The sequence below is a fragment of the Sebastes fasciatus genome, chromosome 14, assembly GCF_043250625.1.
Source record: "Sebastes fasciatus isolate fSebFas1 chromosome 14, fSebFas1.pri, whole genome shotgun sequence".
Lineage (NCBI taxonomy): Eukaryota > Metazoa > Chordata > Actinopteri > Perciformes > Sebastidae > Sebastes > Sebastes fasciatus.
The window spans coordinates 27319145-27343630 of NC_133808.1; the positions used below are offsets into that span (position 1 = coordinate 27319145).

The window sequence follows — 24486 nt, forward strand, 5'->3', positions numbered from 1 at the left end:
AGCTGTCTGACGGCAAGGTAAACTGGCGAAAATATTCTAAATATAGCGTACACTTAAACTGATATTGATTTTTTTAGGTGGGCCTTTCTTTGAGGTTGCTAAAATACGTTTTGCTGTCGGCCCCGTCCACAGCAGTACGTTGCTTTACTTCCGTGCGGTAATTCCTGTCTGTGTCTCCAAACAGGAGTCGTGCCGACCGTCATCTACTGTAGGTAATACACTGACTATGGATAAGTACCTCACATAACCCCACTTCAAAACACCCAAACTACCCCTTTAAAGACTCCTCGTACCATTAGAAACTAAAGCTCTGCGGATTTGAACGGTGCTTTCTTTAAAACAAGCTTAATAAGTTAAACTTTCTTCCTGTGTCTGCAGATGATCGCCGCCCAGAAACAGCTGATTGAGAACGCGGATGCTGTTCAGGAGAGGATCGCCCAGGTGCAGAGAGATGGTAAAGAGCACAGCGAGAGACGGATGACGATGACATGAAGTGATAATGAACTGAGCGGAAACAGTTTTGATGAGCTTTCATGACTAAAACGACTTCAGTAGACGATATGCCCGAATCCTAAAAATTCCTCAAATGAGCAGCTCTGAACATCAAACAGCCGAAATTAATGAGGGCGACTCCTCAGAGAATCTGTCAGTAAACAACTTAGCACGTTGAGATCTAGCACTCGCTGGCAATTTTGACACTCTCAAACTGTTGTCATTACGGTTTTCTAATTAGCAGAAAAACCAAAGGCGCTGTCACGGTTGTACTTTATGAAATGACACATTTGCAAAAAAAAGTATATCTGCTTGAAATGTTGTTTACAATAAATCTGCACTCCTAAGTTCTGTCTTGCATTAATATTTAGGATTATCTAAGCCGTTTCAGGTGTAATGCAGCTGTATGACTGCAGTGAAAAGATAACATCTACACAAACCTGTGTATTATTAGACTCTCGCTGTCTTAGATAACTCCTGACCTTTAACTGTCAGTGTAAATGTCAGGAGGGATGGCTCTTTGCTGTTGCATAAATATGTAAATCCACTATCTGACAACCAATCCATCAAGATATGTTGTTGACACTTGCCTCTGGATATTTTTTGTTCGTCACAAAAATAATTCAAGAAAATCACTCTCACACTTTGACATTTATATTTTTCACCTGAATTTGAATTGTTGATGCCCACCCACTGCTATAAGCTGATGCAAAGCTCCTGTTTGTGTTTCTGCAGGAATGGACTTCCATGAGGAGCTCTCTCGGCTCGGGGATAAGGAGGGACTGAAGGGACGCAAGCTGATCAAAGCTGTGGAGAGTTTCACCTGGAACATCACCGTGCTCAAGGTACTCATAATGCAACGTATCCTCATACAACCGTTCGGGATGTCTTACATAAAATGATTCCTCATTTTTGGTGCGTTTTCCTACGAATGTCCAGCAACACGTGTCAATATCCGCTCGTTACATACAGTATTTTCAAAATAACCTTCCGTCTTGACAGGAAACAACTTGGTTAGGTTTAGCAAAAGATTGTGATTTAGGTAAAATAACTACAGAAGTTACGTGACAAATGAATCAACGTTGACTTCTAGTTTCACACGGGGCATGGACAGCGGTCTCCTGGGCGAAAGTCCGGTGTTTTGTGACCCACCAAATCCACCCCGACCTCCTCCCTACGCAACGTTTGTCGCTCTTTATACTTCCTGGTTCATGATTAAGCGAATTACATATAAATTGATTTGATTTTATGAATATATACGAAGTTACAGTGCATTAGTATCTACATATTTTCATAAGTATAGCTACGAACGGTGTATGAGAACAGCCTGCATAATGATATCCTAACTTTCAGAATTTATAGGATTAATTTAAAAATGTTCTTGTCTTTTTCTTCCGTTTTATGGTAACCGACACATCAGAGACTCACTTGTAAAAGAGAAGCTGATAGTGTCCTGCTAATTTAATTAGAACTCATAAATCAGGCTGTAAATTTACTTTGAAAGATGTTTTTCTTCCATGTTTCAAATTGAAGGGTCAGAGCGATCTGTTGCGAGGAGCTAAGATGGATTCCCTGGATGCCCTGAGGCAGCTGGCTCTGGCCTGTGAAGCCTGTGGACTCACCTCCTCCTCCTCTTCCTCCAACTCCTCGTCGTCCACCTTCTCCACAGCCGAGCTGCACTACTCCTCCCACCCTCTGTCTGGCCGCCGGAGCAGCACACACGGCAACGGACGCATCTGACGACGGAGAAGATAACAGAGAAGAGGAGACATGAGAGCGAGAACGAGGGTGTAAAAAAGCACCACAGGAGACTTTCTCTCTGGCAGAGTGAATCCCTTTATACAGTGCAGTATGATGTGTCTAGACTAGCCTAGACCAGAGCAGTATATCTGTTAAAGCCTTACGGTGAGTTCATCAACTTATCACTGAAGGTCCCGGGCCTGCAGAGAGGCTTTTCATGAATGTCGTAACTCCGCCGCGGAAAAGCAAAAGACAGACTCTCCACACACGTGTTCTTGAACTTTCGACGGCTGCCGCTTATTTTTCTGTGAGAAAACGTGTGATTCAACTTTGTAACTCTGCGGGTTTCCCTCATTAGAGAGGAAATAATAGACAGCTGAATAATTAGTGACAACGGGGCTGTCGTGGAGCTCATGTTTACGGTCCTGTTGGTGTTTAGAGGAGCAGATGTTGAGCTGATGGACAAGTTATTCTCTGCCTCAGCACTGCAGCTTGTCTCCGGGGGAGGCAACAAGATTACCTGTGTGTGTGTGTGTGTTTACAGTGTTGCAGTTGGTGGAAGGTGCTTTAAGAGATTGATTGACAGGATGTGACTCACAGAAACACACAGGTGGAAACTAATTCAATTAGCCTAGATTTTGAGTTACTACGCGTAGTACTATGGTACTCCTACTTTTGTTTGTATACGTAACTACAGTTAATGCAATTTAACTTATGCAGTAGCTTAACGTAAAAACAACAACACAGTCCTCAAGCATCTAAAGGAGTAGACAAAGAGTTTATTCAATTTAGGATGATGTCACATAAAGTAGGTCTTGATATCATGGATGGATTACTGAACGGGTCTGACGGGCACAGGGTCAGGGGCCCAAAGAGTTTTCACCTACAAAAATCCACTCAAAGAGACACGTACCAACAAGGAAGAGACTCAAAATGACCACAAAGAAACTAAAAATGACTACAAATTGATATAAAGCAACTACAAAGAGATAAAACCTGACTACAAAGCCACTCAATATGACTACAACGAGTCACAAAATGACTACAAAGAGACATATAACAACCACAACGAGACAAAAAATTACCACAAAGAGACATAAAACAACTACGAAGAGACTCAAAATGACTACAATGACACACAAAATAACTACAAAGAGACACAAAATTATTACAAAGAGACTCAAAATGACTTCAGAGACACAAAACGACTACAAAGAGACACAAAACAACAGCAGACAAAAAATAACCACAAAAAGACCAAAACAATTACAAAGTGACACAAAACCACCGAGAGATGTGTAACGACTACAAAAAGAGGCTGAACAACTATAAAGTCTGTGTGTCTTTGGTAGGAGAGGTGGCGGGGCCTTTTGCATGTCTGTGCCCAGGGGCCCATTGTTTCATAATCTGCCCATGTTTGATATTACCGTGAAACCTTTAACCTGATCAACTGAACGCACCCTGGGCTGTCCGTCGTCTTCAAACCTGAAAAACATGGCGGCTGTTGTGGTGACGTCAAATTCCTCCAAATCTAGCGGACAAAATTAGTTTCTCAATGAATTTCAGATGGAAAATAGAGCTTATCTAAAGTATCAACGGTTATTAATGATGCCTAGGAGTTTGGAGAGGTGGAAAGTCTGATTCATCTAAACATTTGCTGATTCATCTAATTGACTGAGCTCTGGAGTCGTTGTCCGGTCTGTTTAAAGGCCTGAAATAACTCCACAGATTAGTTCAAACATGCTAATCACCCATCAGAGGTGCAGTGTTATTTCACAGAGGATTTCTCAATTTTAACTCAAGCACACAAAGATCCCCTTGCAACTCTGAGCACACACACATTTCCTCATCTACCTGCTTTGTTTATGTATTATGTGAAACAACCAGCAGCAGCGTGCATACACACACACACACACAGGCTCTTGTTAACTCCACCTGATGGCCTTTGAGCCTGTCATGTTCACTCAGAGAGGGAAACACAAGCAGAGGAGGTGTAGTGGAGGAGAGACACGGTAATTGGAGAAGTTGTGGATGTGTGTTGATACTGTACTACGTGTGGATCACATAACCTCCTCACTGTACCAACATGTGGGGTAATGAACGCTCAGAGTCTGTACATGTGTGTGTGTGTTTTTGTGTGTGTAGAACAGATTCCTGCAGCATTGATGAAGTACACTGTATTGATGTAGCAATAATACTAATGGTGAGTTACAAGAAAGTCGACGAGGCTCAATGTGTACTGACTGGAGGATTGAAAACAATATAACTAACGTTATAGCTCAGTGATGCTTATAAATGTGTATGAAAACAAAGCAGGTGCTACTGATCATGGCTCATAGTTGTGCTTATACCTGCAAGTGATGGCGTTCCTCTTGGCCTTTGAGTGTAACTGCGTGTTTCTTAATTAATGCAGGAAAAACACCTGTTCTTTTAACTTTTGTACTCATGTTCTTGTATCTTGTAATGCTGCGTTTGAACCAAACTTGACAAAAGTGATTTTAAACGACACACAGGACTAAGCTAAGCAGATTAGACTCTATTCTGTTCTCTGGTGAACAAAATCGTATCTCCAATGTTGGTGATTTTCACGCTTCATAGTGCTTAAATCAGCTTAAACAAGGCGTTTTTTCTTAGCTCCCAAACACATTTTGGAGATAAAAGGTTTTTAAAGATTGACGTCATTAAAGGAACAGTGTGTAACATTTTGGGGATCTATTAGAAGAAATGGAATATAATACTCATAACTTTGTTTTCATTAGTGTATCATTCCTGTAGGGCTGCAACTAACGATTATTTTCATTGTTGATTAATCCGTCAATTATTTCCTTGATTAATTGATTAGTTGCTCAGTCTATAAAATGTCAGACAAATTCAGGATGACGTCCTCAAATGTCTTGTTTTGTCCACAGCTCAAAGATATTCAGTTTACTGTCATAGAGGAGTAAAGAAACCAGAAAATATTCACATTTAAGAAGCTGGAATCAGAGAATTTTTACTTTTTGTTGTTTTTTGTTCGACGCACTGGGCTTTCCATTAACTACAATGTAAACCCATCCACAGCAACAGCAAATGCTCAGAGAAAATGCTGTGATGACGTAGTTAAAAGGGCGAAAGAGACACACAGGGCGGGCGGGAGGCTTTCATCCAGGAGACCGCTGTTCATGTCCCGTGTTCACAACGTCAAGTCACGTTTTTACTTTACAAACGCCGTCATTTTACGCCCAACCATGTTGTTTTTTCCCTAAACCTAACTACAGTGGTTTTGTTGCCTAAACCTAAGCAAATGTTTTTGTTTAATTCACAACAGTAAGCACGTGTTTACTGCAACCGGAAGGTGTCGTCGAGGGGTCTGACAAAGCGTTGAGTTGAGATCACGTTACCTGGGAAGGGAGGAGTGAGTGAAGGGGTACTCAGTTGGTTGCAATCTGCAGCTGCACCATTAGATGCCGCCAAATCCTACACACTGTCCCTTTAAAAAACGATCAAGTGAGACAGCTGTGTTTGAAAAGGTTCCATTTGATTCACTAGTATTCATAATCTATTGGATTTAAACAATTATTTCCACCTAAGTCTGCAAACAGTTTGAACAAAGCCGGCGTCTTGAGGGAACCTTTGACTAGCAGACATTGTGAATGTTTATTCTGCCCTTTTGAGGGAGGCAGGAAGGTGGACCGACGGGAGACGAGGATCACAGATAAACATTGTTACAGCTCACCAGCAGATCGACCCAGCTGGTGGCATTTAGCAGCAGACAGGATGTATTGAGAAACACTGAAACGCGGGTGCTGAGGTTTACTAACCCCTCTTTAAGTGCTTGTGCAGGACTACTGTATGTTCTGAATGGCATTGTACACTGTTTTGCTGCCTTTTCATTTATCACATTCCTTTCATTTTTAATAACCTCTCTCATACCTCCACTTTTCTCCATCCTGTTGTTCCTGCTGCTCCGCCACCGGAGGCTGCAGGTGGGGAGTAACAGAGCTGATGTAACTGAGTCACAGCCACAAGAGGAGGTTGACCTAATAACATTCCCATGTGAGTGTTTTTGTTGTGTGTCTGAGAGAAAGCTTCTAAAAGTAGACGGCATATATTGAAGAGAGAGCAAAAGGTTGAAGGATAGAAGAAGAGGGGACTGATATTGGATTCACTTCTGTGTGGTCGGCTGGGCACACCTGCAGAGTTTCATAATTGGTTGTTAGCGATAGACAGAGTGACAGCACCTGTAGTTTTGGTCTATTAATAACATTCTGACTCACTGGAGGCCTTGGGATGTGTTTATATACTGGTGTCTGTCATGTTACAGTGGTGCCCCTAATAATTCCTGGCCTGATGATGCAAACTGGTTCTCCTACATACACAATACTCATTGCCAAACTATTTGCCATGTTTCCTCTTAAATGCACTGAAGCAGACGGCAGCTTCAGGAGCCATTTAGAGGATCTCCACTGCCCCTGAGAGGCAAGTATATGAAAACTACAATTTTCATAGGACCTCTGTGAGAGATCTGCTTACCTGTGAGGAGGATCTCGCCGCATTAATGATGCATCAGCTCCAGTAAAACAAACCACAGTATTAGCTTTCTGTGTTCTGGTTTACATGCCTGCTGACACGGGGAACACAAGTGGGTCAGAGAGCGGACAGGCGATGGGATACAGCAACGATGGAGGTCACAGGGTTTACCTTTTGTATGTGAACATAGTAGAGGGGTCAGGTTTCAGTAATTAGCTCTTTTCTAGTTAAAGGGATGATTTGGATGTTTTGAAGTGGGGTTGTATGAGGTACTTATTCATTAATCGGTGTATTAAGTACAGGAGATGACGGTCGGCACGCCCCCAGTTTTGAGAAGCAGACAGGAGTTACCACATGGGAGCAAAGCAATGTACTGCTGTGCATGGAGCCGGCAGCTAAATGTATTTTAGACACCTAAAATAAAAGGCCCACCTAAAAAAATCTGTATCACTTTAACGCCTTAGTTCGTTTGGTTAGTCCGAATCAGAGTGAATTGAAACTTTTGGTTCGGTTTCACAATGCAGAAATTAATGTGAGCGTGTGTACAAAGGAGCAAATTGATCTTCTTTGTCTCGAGAGGTGACATTTCTATGCAGTGAATTGCAGACTTGCTGTCGACGTTTTTCTTTTTGACTCTGCGCTGATCTACTGTATACATGAATCCCTTCTCCTCCAGTTTATCTCCCACGACTATAAATGTCACTATTTTTGTGGACTTTATTTTGCGTATTCTGTATGTTCTCTTCGGTCCAGACGTCAAGCAAACATCGGACTTCTGCAAAAGTCCAGTTCAGTCTTCTCCCACTCCTGTTAACCTGTCGTTTACCTGTGTCCAGCTCAACAGATGCCCACACAGGCAGCCTGTGATTGGGTTTGCTTGGAAACAACCGGTCCGAGACAACCACTCGCAAGCGGTCTCAGACCGGTTGTTTTGGTCTTCACCAGAGTACAATTACTGCGTTCAAAACTGCCCAAACAAACCGGACCAGAGTTTGATTAAAACTGACTAATTGTTGGCTTGTGTAAGCCCCCTAAGTGTACGCTATATTTAGAATATTTTCACTGCTTTACCTTGCTGTCAGACAGCCCTTTCCGACAGGGAACTGAAGCAGTTGTATCCATCTATGCTCTCGCCAAAGCCACCAGACTCCATTGAAAAAACTGTAATTTTACCTCAGTTAGTTTGTTTGTGTTATTGTGTGACTTTGGTTAGTTCAGATTCACCAAAGTCACACAACGGCACAAACAAACTAACCGATTGAGACAGCGTTACATCAGCAACCAACGTGTTCTGCATGTTCCGTTTTTTTTCAATGGAGTCTGGTTGCTTTAGCGAGAGCATAGATAACGGCTTCAGTTCCCCTAGCTGTGTCATGGCAAGGTAAACTGGTGAAAATATTCTAAATAAGCATACACTTAAACTGATATTGATTTTTCTAGGTAGGCCTTTCTTTCAGGTATCTAATATACGTTTTATTGCCAGTCCGTCTGCTCCTGTCTGCTTCTCGAAACTGGTGGCTTGCCGACCGTCATCTACTGTAGGTAATAAACTGACTATGGATAAGAACCTCATACAACCCCACTTCCAAACACCCACACTATCCCTTTCAGGTAAAGCTCATTCTCAGAATAATTCAGAGTGATTCATTAGGTACATACTGCTTTTACAAAGAAGATTTATGGTAGACGACTGTGCTGCTGCATAAAAAGCAACGTGTCAAAATAACTGAGAAAAATGGCAGCTTGTTATTTCAGAGGAGACCAACCTTTGCAGTGTGTCAAAGCCTGAGCCACTAATTTGTAGCTGGATGATCCAAAAGGACCATACCTGTGTTTCTGCATGATTTAACCTATCTACTTTGAATCATTTACTGCACTCACACATACCATTGTATTTGAAATATATATATATATATATATATTGAAAGTGCTTTTATACCTTCTAGGCAGCTATTGGTTGCAGTTGATGTCAGCCTGCAGAGACTTGCTTAAAATAAATCCATGTCAATGAACATCACGCTCAGGGTTATTTTTGTTAAAATATCATATTGTGCTGATGCAAATGAAGGCGACTGGATTTTTGTGATAATGCACAGCATTGTATATGCTGTTGTCTGGGTCTGAGTGTCTAACAATAGAGCTCATCAATGCAACGCTGGACAGTATTCAGCTGTGTCTGAGCTTCAGCAGCTCATCATTTCCCCCACAGCAGCAGCAGATTTTTCATATTAATCCATCCTTTCTGTTGCATTAGCACACAATATTAATGTCACTTTAATAGAAGCGTGATGTTCACTGTGATGGATCGCCCGTCACGAGCAAGTTTCAAGTCCCAAAAGTTTTTGACAACAGTCAGCAGTATGACATGATTTGCAGTAAATTAAGTAAACTTGCAGAAACACAGCCGATTAGACTGTTGTCAGGCTATTAAATAGGAGTTTTCAGTCGCTATAAGCACCATAGATGTGGGTCAATAGGGGCCTACTACACCCAATAGCAGGTTTTATCATCTATTCACATGGTAGATTACTGAAAGACGATATAAAAGAAGACGACCGCGACCTCTAGTGTAGTTGTGTTTGTAGTTATTTTAACCCAAAACACAATGTTTTTGCCATAAACTTAACTAAGTGTTTTTTCTGCCTAAACCTAAAGAAGTTGTAGTTTTGTTGCCTGAACCTAAAGAAGCCGTCTTGTTTGTGTTCAAAACGGGACAGTTTTACAACGTGTCATGTGATGTGTTGCTTTTAACTTTCACTTTTACAACATAGTAGGTGTAATAGGCCCCTAATGACCCACATCTATGTTACTTATAGCGACTGATAACGCCAATTTAATGGCCTGATAACAGTCAAATCAGGTGCAAAACACCGGTATGATCCTTTAAACATTAAAAATTACAGTTTTAGGTACGAAGCATTTTCTTATCCTCTCCATGCCTCTCAAGCATCTGCTTCATATGTCACTGCACTCACCTGATGATTTGCTTACCTCTGCGGTCATCCACTCACTACAGTGCTTTACTATGATGTTCAGTATATTGTATCTTGTTTGCAACCCAATGCTGCACCCTGACTGCTGAAGTGAGGATGTCTTTACTTCCCTCTACACCTTTAAAAGAGGAACAGATCTGTGTCAAGCTCTGTCTCTGAGGTACAATGTTTGAGTTTGAAGGAAGACAAATCCATGCTAAAGAGCAGGGTGTTGCATTGGTGTGCATCGTATCTCCCACGTGTCTTAACCTAGAGCTAGCTCTCTCTGTGCTCATCAGTGTGTGATCTTTGCAGACCAGTGTGCTTAACATTCATTTGAATAATTGACAGAGCTGTTTTTACCTGCCATAGTGATGTGGACAAAGTTGTGTAAAACACTTGGACATGTGTAAAGGTATATTTTAGGCTCGATATTACCCGTGGCATCTGCAGTGTCTGTGCTGGCCTGTGTCTACACCGCTGACCTTTAATCCAGTGTTGTTCCCTGTTCTTACAGTCACTGTATGTTTTTGTAAAATAGAAGGAAAAAAAATGACCAAAAGAAGAAAAAATATTTATTGAAGTGTGTTTTAAAAAACATAAATAAATATAATTAATTAAATGGACCTTGCTTTTATTTTTGAAAAGCTACTGTGTTTTCTATCTGACAAGTAATCAAATATAACAAGAGTATGTATCCCAGACTAAATAAAGTTATCTTTTCCTGACCAAATCCTTTTGTTGCCTCTTTTTATCTTTCACTGTCTCTCTGATGCTGTTATGTGTATATGTGTAGTCTTTTTTTCCTGTATATTTGTCCTCAGTTGTACTGTTACACTCATGATACTCCACTGGCTGCAACCTATATCTAATGCACCCTTTGACATATCTAATAATTAGTGGGACAGGTTGGGGTTCAGTAGCATTTTATTGTATCCGAATCCAGTATTGAATTCCAAACCTTTTTTTATTTATTTATATAAATATATATATATTATAAATAAGTAAAACTTCAGCTAATGAATGAATGCAAAATGAATAAATAAATAAATGACTCGATAAATAAATAACTATGCCATTATATTTACCAAAAATAATATTAAAAATAAGTGTAGGCATTAATCAATTGATTAAAATGTGACATGAATTTATATTTCTATTTTGCTTATTTATTTATCAACCTTTGTCTTAATTCCCCTATCTACTCTTCTATTTAATTTCCCTTTTTATTTATTTATTCATTATTAGCATTTACACGTATTTATTTACTCTTGCATTTATTTATTTATTTTTAGTAATTTTACATTTATTTTCAAATGTATTCATTTATTAGTAAATGGAGTATTTTTAAACTGTGGTAAGTTACTTTTGCTTGAGTGAAAAAACTATGGAGGATGGAACCTGCTAAAATAAAAAACGAATAATAAAATAAAAAATAAAATAAAATAAATAAATAACTTGATAAATAAATAAGAATGATATTAAATGTACCAAATATAATATAAAAAATAAATATATTCATTAATCAGTTGATAAAATGTGACATAAATTGATATTTATGTTCTGCTTATTTATTTATTAACCTTTTTTTTTATCAATTCCCCTGTTTTTAATTTGCTTTATTTATTTGTTTATTTATTTATTAACTTTTACATTTATTTATGTGACATTCATTCTTTATTTGTTTGAAATCTATTTTGATGAATTAATTAATTAATTAATGTTTGCATTATTTTTCATTTATTTTAACTTATTTATTTATTTATAATAAAATTGTATCTATTTATTTAAATAGGATTTTCCCTTTACATTTACTCCCCAAACAAGTCTGATTATCCTGAAATGACACAGATCTTTTTTTCTAGAGAAGAGTTGCCACTCTGTTGGTGTTGTCGAACTACAAAATTACACAGTCCACTCGTGGTCGTCTATAACCCGTTACAGAGTGGTGTCTCTGTTTCCTCACAAACAATCTGTGGCTCAATACAGAATGTGCAGCAGGTTCACTTCAGCTATCACTGAATCACCATTAATTAGCATCAATTAATACAACCTAGGCCTGCAACCAGTTGTGAAGGTACACAATGAGACTCTATTGCCAACATTTCAGGTGAGCTTTCAGTTTTACCCCTAAATTAAGTCACAATCTGACTGCTTGTTTGCCTGTAGGCCTCACAGAGACATCATGTTCACACATCTCAGCTGCTGCTCTGGTGAGTACCATGTTGTTATAATCAATAGATATGATGGCTGAAACTACTACTACGACAAAATAAGCCCCCATAGTTCATACAGTGCTTCAGTTCATTATTAAGCTTGACAATTATGTGAATTTTGGTAGTGTCTAGAAGGGAACCAACAAACTGGGGAAACTCTCGCGAGATTAAGGTTAGTAATTGAACTCGAGGATAGCTCGTCGGGCAGCAAGTCTCGCGAGAGTCTTTGCAAGCTTTTGCAGATCTCATCAGATTTCACAATTTGCGGGTTCCCTTCTGGACACGTTGTTGTTGGTTGTCATATCAGCTATTTGCATCTTGGGACCAGAGTGAAGGGTTTTCTCTACTCTGAGATACTAGTGACAAATGTTTAGTTTCAACAAGTTTTGCTGCTTGCTATAACATGCTTACCAGATGTTCAGTCTATGTTTGAGTACTTGGTTATGTTATTTATATAAAGATGCTGGCTGTTTTATTTCTCTCCTGCTGATCTGCCTGTGTGTCATATCTTGTTTTTTGCTGGCTGCTAATGTTCGCCACTCTTTCACTGTGCCAGACTACACTGGTCATTTGCAGTGTCTGCTGTATGTTGCTGATGTTGTTCATGCAGTGTTTCACTTCATTATTAAGTTTGTCTGCCAACAGTTCAAATTATGTGATTTCCTGTTTGCACCACCTTCCCTGCTGCTGGGAATCTCTTTTCCATGTTGGTTGTCATATCAGCTGTTTCACCAAAGTTTGCTGCTTGCTTTAACATGCTTACCAGATGTTCAGTCTATGTTGTGTGCTTGGTATCATCAGTAAACTGTTTTATTTCTGTCCTGCTGATCTGCTTATATGTCATGATGTCTTTGCTTTTGCTGGCTGCTATTTTTTTTTTTTTACCTCTCTTGCTGTTGCTATCTGCGTCCAGTATGTGGCGTATTTTATTGGTATAAATTGCAAATTGCTTGTAATTTCTCTGGGTTGTTGTCTGGCATGTGCATTGTGATGCTTTTGATTAAAGTAGTCGTTATATAACTTTGAGTATTGTGAATGTTAGCCTATGGGCTGAATTGATCTTTTCCGACAGTAGGTTGCTGCCATTGTTTAGTGTTCCCATTGACTCACTGTAAACAGGTCTCTAGTAGAAGGTGATGTTGTATATTGGCTTTTCCGATGTAATACAGATGTGATGGTTGTGACAGTGTTTGCATTGTTTTGTGAGTCTGTGTGTGTCATCATGGCATAATGTGGTCCTAGAGACGCCTACTGTAGCAGGAACTAGTACAGAAGAGGTTTTGAGTACTTTGCCAGGTGTTTATATGTCTGTCTGATAGTGTCACAACTGTGCAAGATGCAGTCACAAAACTTTACAGGTTTGTAGTTGAGATCAAAATAAAGGCAGGGTTCAAAGATGAGTGTGGTCCGAGCAAAGGCGCCGGAAGTAGAGGGGTAGGATGTGGGGAAGGAGCCTTTGGCCCTCCACTTTACGCCCCTGGTCCAATTTGGCGTCGCGGATGGTGTGATCCCATCGCAAGATGGTCTCTAATTTTATTTTATATAATAATTTATCCCTATATTTTAACTTTACTGCCCTATTTCTTGTCTTAGAATCTCATTTTTATTTGTGTGATTTTCTTTTTATAAATATTTTTTATGAGCATTGTTTGGAGCCTGAGATCTAAGAATTTCATTGCCAACAACAGCTTCACTGTGATTCTTGTTTATATGACAATAAAGAACTTGACGTTTTGATAGGTTTGGACAAAGCTTTACAGAAATATTTAATCCCAAAAGCAATTGATTCATGCCAAACATTCTTTTCATCAGAAAAAAATGAAATGGACATGAAGTACACAAATACAATTAAAACTACTCTGCAACGGGCAAATGTTTGCAGTTGAGTAGTTTTAGGTCTTATCCCATCATTAACAACTTTCTCAGATCTGTTTTTCCCTGCAAGGTCTGAAATATGCAGCACATGATGTTACTGTGTATCTCCAGGAGGGGGAGCCAAACATCAAGCTATTTTCAACAAACCAGGTATTCCTGTGCAAATAATTCAGCATGAATATTTTAGATGCTGAATGCTAATAAGGCTGAGTATATTCATTGTATGTCAGCATTATATCTCATCATTGCAATTTACATTTTTTTATGTTTTTTTCTCATTTTTCAATTTGTTTTAATTATTTAATTAAGTTTTTAATAGTGATGTGTGGAATCATGAACACTTATAAATGTCTTCTTTCTTAATTGTCACATGCTCAGGAAGTTGCATCTTGCTTAACATTTATATTAGAGCAACAACTAATGATTACTTTCATTGCCTGTTAATCTGCTGATTATTTTCTTAATTGATCATTAAATTATCAGAAAATGGTGCCCATGTTGACGTCGTCAAATTGCTTGTTTTATTTGACCAACAATCCAAAACCCAAAGATATTAAATTCACAATGACGTGAAACAGAGACGCATCAATTGTTTGAGAAACTGAAACCAGTATTATGTTCGGCATTTTCACTTAAAAAAATGACTGGAACGATTAATTGATTATCAAAATATTTTGATAAATCAGCTAATAATTTAGTTCTAGTTTATGGGATCGCTTGTGAGCTGAATGCCTTAAAGTTTTTTTATGGCATGCTGTGTTATATAAAATCTGTTTTCTCAGAATAAGAGTGCTGGATTATAGGATGTGGATGTTCAAGGACTGTCTGCCTGTAGATGGAGATGGTCCATGTGATATGATGTGTACACGTATACTCCAGTTGACCATCATCTAATAAGAACTTAACAAGCGTAGCCATCATGTCATCTGTTAATGTTGTGATGCATTGTCTTTTATATCTGGGTTGAGGGGCAGTAAAGTCTCATAGATGCGGTATCTGCCCCTCCCTCCTCCTCCTCCTCTCCCTCAGGAGGTGTTGAGCAGCAGATGGGAGGTGATGGAACTGTGTGGTAGTGTAGGCGGTGACATGACAAGCTGTCAGGCCCTAATGCAGGCTAACATCTGGAGGTTGTTGGCCACGTCACTTCTTGCCTGCCGGCGGGGTCCTCTAGCCCGGGGCCAGAAGCCACCCTGAGGGACATACACCCAGGGCCAAACCTGAGCCTCTGAGACAGGAAGCAGCGGCAATAATGGTGCACGTACTGCAGGAGTCACTTTGCCTTCTACGTTGAAGTGAAAGCAAAAAATCAAGCTTGTGTTGAGGGCAGGGCTGCACCCTCGATTTCTTTAGTCGACTGATCGATTGTTTTGGTCTTAGATTTCTGATGAGCGGTGGCAGCGGCATACCGATCCCCGGGGACCGCCGGTACAATAACCTTTTTATTTTGATGTAAATAAAATGTACCCAAATTCACAAATATGTAGGATATTACTAGTGACATTCATGTAATATTACGTCATATGTGTCTGCGGCTCTGTGCAAACTTTTCCACAGAAATATAAATAAGGCATAAGAATTTCTTTGGTTGAGGACAGCCCTAGTTGAGGGTAATATTGACCGAGCTGCAGCACATACTGTCAGAATAGAAACCAATGTGCATGTACTTTATAGGGCTAAAAATCTAGCAGGAAATAAATTTGAAAATAACATGGCTCTGCAGCTTTGGAAGACTTCTTCCTCAGTGTATTTATCACAGTTAACAGCTGTGACAAACTACAAATTGACCATCATAAGACTTCCTCTGTGAGTGGGTGATGTAGACGCATCTGCCTGCACAGCAGGATAATACAGAGCCCGTTAAAACTGTTAGCGCCATTGAGGCGCTGTGCTATTAGCGCTTCATGCTCGCCTTGAGCATCCAAGAAGCAAGTGCCTCTTCTATTTTAATGACAGCCCTCACCCAGAGGTAATTTCACCGTGATTAAGGCAGGAGGGGAAAAAAATCATCTCTTAAAAGTCTCTAAATTGCATCTTATTTATGCACCTTTTAACTAACTACAAAAGGCACACAGACAATGGCACTGCATGTTTCTACCTCTCCCGGTGAACAATTATACTTTAAAATTATCTGGTCCGTCGTTATATGGGTATTAAATATGGCACCGAGGAGATGACTCAGAGTGGAGCTTTGATGGAAAAGTTAAGATGAAAGAAATTAGATTTTTTTTTTTTAAACCACCTGGTGGATGCAAATAGGCCTTTTGGTTTAGTTTTAATGCCTCATCTCTGGTTTTAATTTGTATACATGCATTGTATCAAGCCTTTCCTCCATCGGAAGACTTAAAGATTGATTCTTTATCGATTCTTTGTTGGTTGGTTGGTCCACCACTTTGGTCCAGACATAAATATCTCAACAACTATTGAATGTATTGCTCTGAAATTTGGTACAGCTATTCATGTTTGCCTACTGACTTCGGTGATACCCCTACTTTACCCCTAGCACCACCGGAAGGTCAAAGTTTTCACTCATCCTTCGAATCTCTGCACATCTGTCGAATGGATTGGCACAAAACTTTCTACATCTTGGTGATTCTCTGACTCGTCTAGCGCTACCATGAAGTTGACCTTCATGGTTTTGAGTGGAATGTCTCCAAAAACCAAACAAGATTTGGTAAAAACATTCATGACCCTCTCAGGAGGAACTGTGATTACTTGATCCTCTGACTTTTCATCTTACGCCATCATCATCCAAATACCTGCAAATCTGAAGACAGCCTTCTCTGTAGTTAAAGTTTTTTGCTCTTTAGCAAATGTTAGCATTCTAATATGCCAAACTAAAACGGTGAACATGGTAAACATTATACCTGCTAAAGCATGTTAGCATTGAGTTTAAGCCACCGCTGTAAAGCACAGTGGGCAACCTGTAGGTCTGAAAAGTGAAGTCGATGCAGAAGTGCCTTAAACCTGCATTCTTTCTAATAGCCAGCAGCAACTTAAGAGAAGAGTTTCGATTTAACAAAAGTACCTCAAGTCAATCCATTCTCTTTCCCACAACTAAATACTAAATTCACAACAGACAGCCACTGGAAAGTGTTTCTCATTGGATGATTCCCAAAAATCATGAGCCCGGGATGCGACGAACGAGGTCCCATCAAGGCCGCTCGTCTCGTATCAAATCACTCTCTATTGTGTGAGGTGGCGAGTACGTGGATAATTACACTCACCAGAATCACTGTTGCACCTCTCTGAGCCCTCCCGCTCCAGAAGACCTGAGAAGTCCCACCCACCTACCTGAGCAATCACACCATCTTCACAGACATTGTATTATAATCACAGCCATTCACAAACTTGCTAAAGTTTGAATTTACCTCTCTGTATTATCCTCCTACTCTATTCTTGTCATTTATTTTCTCACCTGATTGCACGCTGGAGGACTCATCAACAGTCAGTCACTTTAGCTCCCGTAAAAAGTGCTTTGCAAATGACTGTAACACTTGTATATTGAATTGTCTTCTTGGCACTCACACACACGCACACACTCGTCTAGCTAATGTTGCTAATGTTAATAGCTTGTGCTGCTTTAATTGGTTCCTAAACGCTGTAAGCAGGGTTCCCACTGTGTGTTTAATGAACAGGTAGCACTCTGTGATTACAGCAATCTCAACCAACCACCCCGCTGCTAAAGACTCCCTTCACACACACACACACATGAACACACACCACACACACTGTCCCCGGCCCGGTACGCAAATGGACAAAGGCAATTTGCGAGGCTCCTTGCGCACTGCAGGATGCTGGGTAAATTAGAGACGGGGATGAGAGGGAGAGAGGAACGGGGGAGGGAGACAACAAAAGAAAATGAGGGGAGATGAGCGCAAAAAAATGATTACTGGTTTATGAAGGCAAGAAGGAATCATTTCATAGCACAGGGCCGTGTGTGAACAGTAGGTGTTTGTTCCTGAAGCTCGAATATGTATGTGTGTGTGTGTGAGTGTGTGTGTGTGTGTGTGTGCGTGTGTGCGGAAAAGAAGCGTCGCTGATTATAAAATGTGTCGTTTTGTTGTAATTGTATTTGACATCCAGAGAACGTCTGCGTCTCGTTCGTCCTTTTTTTGCCGTAAATTTTCACTCCGATTCATCAAATTATTGAAACTGTTCTCAAGAATCACTGGAGAGACAAACTTGTCTCGGCCTCCATTCCTATGCTCCTCTCCTCTCTCCTCCATCTGTTAGTCCTCGTCTCCCATCATGTATCCTCCCCTCCTCTCTCCTCCCATCATGTTTCCTCCCCTCCTCTCCCGTCTTGTTGCCTCCTCTCTAGTTTACTCCTCTCCTCTCCTCTCCTCTCCTCTCCTCTCCTCTCCTCTCCTCTCCTCTCCTCTCCTCTCCTCTCCTCTCCTCACCTCTCCCCTCATCTCCCCTCGTTTCCTTCTCTCCTCTCTCCTCCCCTCTCTTGTTCCTTCGCCTCATCTCCCCTCGTTTCCTTCTCTCCTCTCTCCTCCCCTCTCTTGTTCCTTCGCCTCATCTCCCCTCGTTTCCTTCTCTCCTCTCTCCTCCCCTCTCTTGTTCCTTCGCCTCATCTCCCCTCGTTTCCTTCTCTCCTCTCTCCTCCCCTCTCTTGTTCCTTCGCCTCATCTCCCCTCGTTTCCTTCTCTCCTCTCTCCTCCCCTCTCTTGTTCCTTCGCCTCATCTCCCCTCGTTTCCTTCTCTCCTCTCTCCTCCCCTGTCTTGTTCCTTCTTCTCTTCCCCCCTCTATTTCTCTCCTCTCTGTCCTGTCCTCCATCTGTTAGTCCTTGTCTATCCCGAGGCACAGAGTCAGGAGCTCGTCTTCTCAACCGGCTGATGAAGATGTGAGATGACAGCCGTCTTTCTCTCTCCTTCTCTCACACAGAATGAGTAGAACCAGAGGTGGGTCTCGTTGGAGGCCTGTATATATGTACGGCTGGGTGGCAAACCTCATGTTGTATACATATTTGTTCAAACATGTGCGAGTTGCTCGGTAATCCTCCCCTCTCTGTTTCCCCTCCCACACATGTATATAAACAGGCCGGCCTCTGCCCATCTCAGCTACCATGGGGGAGATGTGATGGGTGAGGTTAGCGAGAAGGGGGGATGGTGAGGGCCAGATGCCCGGCTTTGTAAATAAGCAGCGAGTCCTTAGAGGGGCGCCGTCGGGCGTCCTGACTCACCCGTCCCGAAGGACGCAATCAGAGTGTCCCCCCCCCTTACCTTGTGTAAGGGGTAAGGAGGGGTGAGGAAAGGAGAGGGTCTGGTCTGTATGTGCCTGGTGCTGACACAGAGGAGCTGTGGGTCTAATTCATTAAACCAGCCTTCTAATATAAACAGCCATTCATTTCGCTGCCTGACACTGGGCCGTCTGGACAATGTGAAGAGCCCCCATAGAGCTGCCATACACTGCTGTTTGTGTGAGTGTGTATGTGTATGTATGAGTGTGTGTGGAGTCTGGCTGTTTGTGTGTATGGAGTCTCAGAGAGCCTGTTGGTCCTGAGCAGGTACAGTGAGGCTAACCAGAGGCCTTCATGAGCCTCGACGCGGTTCACAGAGCAACTGAAATGCAAAATCTTATTTTTTAGAAATTCCACATAAATGCAAAATCCAGTCAAATAATGTGGTCAGTACAGATTGTATAAGTAAGATGTTGCTGACTTATGTCAGTTGAACCAGTTGTGATTTGCAACCGGCAACTCTCCAGCTGGTGAGAGTCAGTACCTGCATGTACTGTAAACACAAATAGACTTTTGAAACCTTTGAGCCACAGACTGCCTCACAAATAGCTCAACACTAGAATTAGTGTTGCAAAAGGTTAGAACATTTCCAAGGGAAGTTAAGCTCGGGAATTTGGACACCATTTCAATTATCGTACCTTTTTAAGTTGTGAACTTATTTTTGGGGGAAATATACATAAATCAAGACTCTGTCCAAACGGAGTAAATGTCTAGACCGTGTACGGTCAGTCTGAGAATTTGTGGCTAAATTGTTACACAAATAGTCCGTGGTCGTGTCTATAATGTTAAATCCAGCGGTACATGTCCACCAGGTCCAGCGAGGACATTAGGGGGACGCGCTGCTCCACTCAACTGGCCGTTCAAGCGGTGACGTACCCTATTGTACCTGTTTCAAACAGGAAACAACAAATGGCGGCCTGCTTGTAAACTTTGTTATTACGTCTAAATAATCCACCAAAATCTACTTCTGAAAGCATTTTAAGTGAGAAATCGGTGATGCCACTGCTGAATCTGGTTTCATTTTAGAAGTAGGTCACCTAGTTTGACAGCTTGGTCCAGGTTTTCGTGAGCCGGACGCGTCGCGCTGGACGGGCTCATTAGCATAAAGTTGAGATTTTTCAACTTTATGGAAATACAGACCCTCTCCAACTCCCCGTAACACTCCCACCATGTACTGGGCGACTGCTTCTCCTGCGTCCCATAAGAAATTAATGGAAGCAGCCAGGCGAAGCTCTGCTCCCGGCCTGAGGAGGAGCCGCTTTTGCCGGGCGTGTAGTATCGCTATATATCTCATTATATTGAATCGTTACTGATGTATCATGATACCTATCGTATCACCAGATTCTTGCCAATACACAGCCCTACTTTACAAATAAAAAAGTATTGACTGAGTTAATCTTTGCATGTAAACTATTAATTAATAGTATCGAGATATTTGATATTTTTTATATTTTCTTACACCCCTAGTTGGATTCATAACTTTTGGAACATAATAGACAGAAAGCCTTTTTTCACTCCCATCCTTAATTTCTGGTTATCTTGCAAATATAAAAACGAATGCACATAGACACACACACATGCGCCGCTGTCCAGTCTCCTGCAGGGCCAAATTGTCCAGATGAGACCCCCCGTAGCACACACTTAGCTCCATGTCTTCTCTTGTTCTGCTGCTATAAAGTGATCTCCTTTTGTTAATCTCAAAGAGAGAAAAGAACGATAAGAAGAAGCCTCAAAAGAGCCAGAGTGCTGAGAGTGGATGAATGTATTTAGAGGTAATGATGTACAATGATGAGTAATCATGAAAATATAAGATGTTTTTTTTTTTATCTTCTGGACTGTAAAATCCTTGCAAAGCGAGGCGAGTGGTGGGTTTTTGATATTCATGTATGTATTTTCTCAGTTTAAAATCACCCGAATCATCACAGCTTTACTTAAATGGAGTTTGACAGGAAATCCAATGTGTCAAGTTAATTGAGCACATTATGTTTTAGCTTTATATATATAAATATATATATATATATAAGTGGCAGATATATTTCCACTGACCAGCAGTCTGTCCAGCTGTTATTTAGGGACACGTTGACAGTAGACAGTGTCGTCGACAACAGACAGTACACACCCACCGACACTGATACTGAATGTGGAATGTGGGTTTTATGGGCTTACAAATGCACACACACACACTATGCACTTGTGTGTGCACAGAGGCAAACACACACACACACACACATGCATACACGCCCATCCGTCCGAGCATGCAAGCATCCACCCACCCACACATGCAAACACACACAAACACACACGCACCTAGGTATCTGCGACCACTAATTGTGTCTGGCCAGTGCCGTCCCCAGCAGCCAGGGTCATGAGAGTGCTGCGGTGCAGGACAGGGTAGCCATTGCGGTAGCCTCTTAAACATAGCTTATCCTGAGGCCTGTTATTACCCTGAGAAACTATCATCTTTTTCTCCTCAAAACCGTCCTGCTCAGTCGATTTAATGAAGCAGGCATTCCAACGGAGGGAAATAAGCAACAACTCCCACAGTCCCACGCAGCACCAGCAATTAATGGTTCTAGACAACAACCTCCGGGAAGGAGACGGGGATTTTCTTACAGCAGATAGGTTTATCCTAACGGTGTTATTATCACTTGTCTCTCTGTTGTTTGTCTTTGTTCAGCCTTTTCATTTTGTCAGGTGGAAGCTCAGCACTGTCACTGTTAAAGGTGCAATCAAAAAGGTTTAATTCATCCTGATATACAGTATGCAGGTGGCTGATCTGTGCTGTTGACTTGATGACTGAGGTCAGGTGTCTTGATTTGAACAATCACTTCATCCTCTACATTGTGTTTTACTACAGAAGCTCTCCAATAGTCACATTTTGGGCGGCTGTAGCTCAGTGGGTAGAGTGGTCGTCCTTTAACTGCAAGGTTGGCGGTTGATCCCCGTTATCACTGTCTGCATGTCGAAGTGTCCTTAAGCAAGACACTAAAAAAACAAAAAGCAAACAAAAGCCGCTCCCTGGGCGCTTTACAGCAGCCCACTGCTCCTAAATGTTTAGGATGGATTAGATGCAGAAGGCAAATTTTGTGTATGTACCTGTATGTAATAAAGTTTAAGTTATTTTGTTGCAAAAAGAGAGCGACCAGGGTTACAATTAGGTCTGTCAGTTGATTAAAATATTTAATTGTGATTAATCGCATGATTGTCTATGATTAATCACAAATTAATCATACATTTTTTATCTGTTGAAAATGTACCTTAAAGGGAGATTTGTCAAGTATATAATACTCTTATCAACATGGGAGTGGGCAAATATGCTTACTTTATGCAAATGTATGTATATATTTATTATTGGAAATCAATTAACATCACAAAACAATAACAAATATTATCCAGAAACCCTCACAGGTACTGCATTTAGCATAAAAAGATATGCTCATATCATTACATGTCAAATTCAAGCCCAACAGGCAACAACAGCTGTCAGTGTGTCAGTGTGCTGACTTGACTATGACTTGCCCCAAACTGCATGTGATTATCATAAAGTGGGCATGTCTGTAAAGGGGAGACTCGTGGGTACCCATAGAACCCATTTACATTCACATATCTTGAGGTCAGAGGTCAAGGGACCCCTTTGAAAATGGCCATGTCAAAATGTCCTCTCAAAAGTTATTCATGACAAGCTTGTATGACATGGTTGATACCAATGGATTCCTCAGGTTTTGTAGTTTCATATGATGCCAGTATCTTCACTGTAGCTTTAAAACTGAGCCCTCTACAATGCAGAAATTACAAGTTGCATTCCAGCGTTAAAGAAATTAGTGGCGTTAAAACAAATTTGCGTTAACGCCTTTGACAACCGTAGTAAAAAAAAAAAGTATGTGATTTGGAACGCAGCCTACTTACACTTGTCAAGTCGCTGTCAGTGAGCTGTCAATAAGCTGTTGTCAGCTGTCAATCGCTGTCAGCGGCTGTTTGTCCGAGCTCTCTCTCTTGTTTATTTTATAGATACCTCACTAGTGACGACATGTATCTTCCTCTGAGCAGAGGATTGTGGGTCAGAATATCCAGAAAAGTATGCTGCATTTGACATACTATGTATTAAGACATACTAAATCTGTTTCTTTAATACTGAACAGTATGGTAGTATGCGTATTGGAACGCACAGAAAGAGTTCTGTAACTATTATAATGTCAGAAATACAATAAGAACCAGCAGCAGTCCCTCCTGCTGCCTCCTCACTAGATGGTGGCTTCTTTGTACATATTTGTCCTGCTGGAATGAATTTCCTGTTTCACTTTCAGTATAATATCAGTTGTTTAAAGAAGGCAGAGCTGCTAGCTGAGTGACAGCGCAGCCTTTAACTTTCCTTCTCCTCTCAAGGACTCCCCTTCAACTGTTGACTTGAATTAGTCTCCTGCTGCCTTTATTAGCAGCAGCGGTGGAATCAGAGAAGGCTGTCTGCGTGGATCATGGAGGAAGGAAGGAGGAGGGGGGGCGACCGCTAAGTGCTTCACTTCTGATCTCTGATGGGGGTCATGGGGTCGCCGCTCAGCCTCACCCTGATGACTTCTGACACCGCATGAGCAACCAAAACCACATGCGTGCGCGCGCTCACACACACACACACACACACAAACACACACTGGATTTGAATTCAAGAGCACAGAAAGCCACATCCGTCGGGACGGTTGGAGCACTGATACGATTAACTCAAGTGCAGCTACTCTTGCACAAATATCGCTCAGATATTAATCTAAAAATAAAAGAGCAGCTTCAAAACAAAGCACTCACTTCATTATTCTCCCATTAGGAACAGAACCCTGTGAACATTTCTACTAAATAGGAATTGATAAGAAGCTATTTTTAAGTATCTGTTGCAAACGATTAATGGGTGAACATCAGGCTTATGGTTGATGTTTACGGGAAGGTTGCTCTCTAATCATATCACCAGATTAGCAGTAATTTGGGGTTCTGAATGCGACGGGTCTCATTTTACTCACTAGTTTATGTCTAAGCGTCCCAGTGTCAGACAAGTTGTAATTAAAAATGAAATGTAATCATGTATAATACATGTTTTTAACAGCACTCCAGACTTTGTGAATGTCTGATACTTGGTGGCGAAGCAGACAAAATAAGGAGTTACAGGAGTTAAACAAAGACCATGATCTTTCCCTAATTTTAACCAAGTGTTGCCAGTGCGCCTAAACTTAACCATGAACATCTTTTAAAGGTATGATATGCAGGAATTTACAAAAAAAAAACAATGTAATGACTGAGCCAAAAGTAATCCCTCTGAATCATCAGTTATGCCCCACTAGTAGTGTGTGGTGGTGTCTGTATCTACAGAGACCCTGCAGCTCTCTGCCTGTATTGTCTTCTTAATTTGATGTGTTCGGGACTCTTCTGGGCATCAGCAAAGAGCCCCAAAGGCTT

At 41.1% G+C, this 24486-nt stretch overlaps 1 protein-coding gene across 2 annotated transcripts in view; it reads left to right on the forward strand.

Annotated features, from left to right (window-relative positions):
* plcl1 (phospholipase C like 1) overlaps positions 1-24486 on the forward strand; it is a 275924-nt gene that overhangs the window by 90141 nt on the left and 161297 nt on the right. For both annotated transcript variants that reach the window (XM_074657601.1, XM_074657600.1), the window contains 3 exons: positions 379-454; positions 1228-1337; positions 2026-5233. In XM_074657601.1, the coding sequence (XP_074513702.1) occupies positions 379-454; positions 1228-1337; positions 2026-2232 (393 nt within the window). In that variant the 3' untranslated portion in view covers positions 2233-5233. The remainder of the gene's footprint in view (positions 1-378; positions 455-1227; positions 1338-2025; positions 5234-24486) is intronic.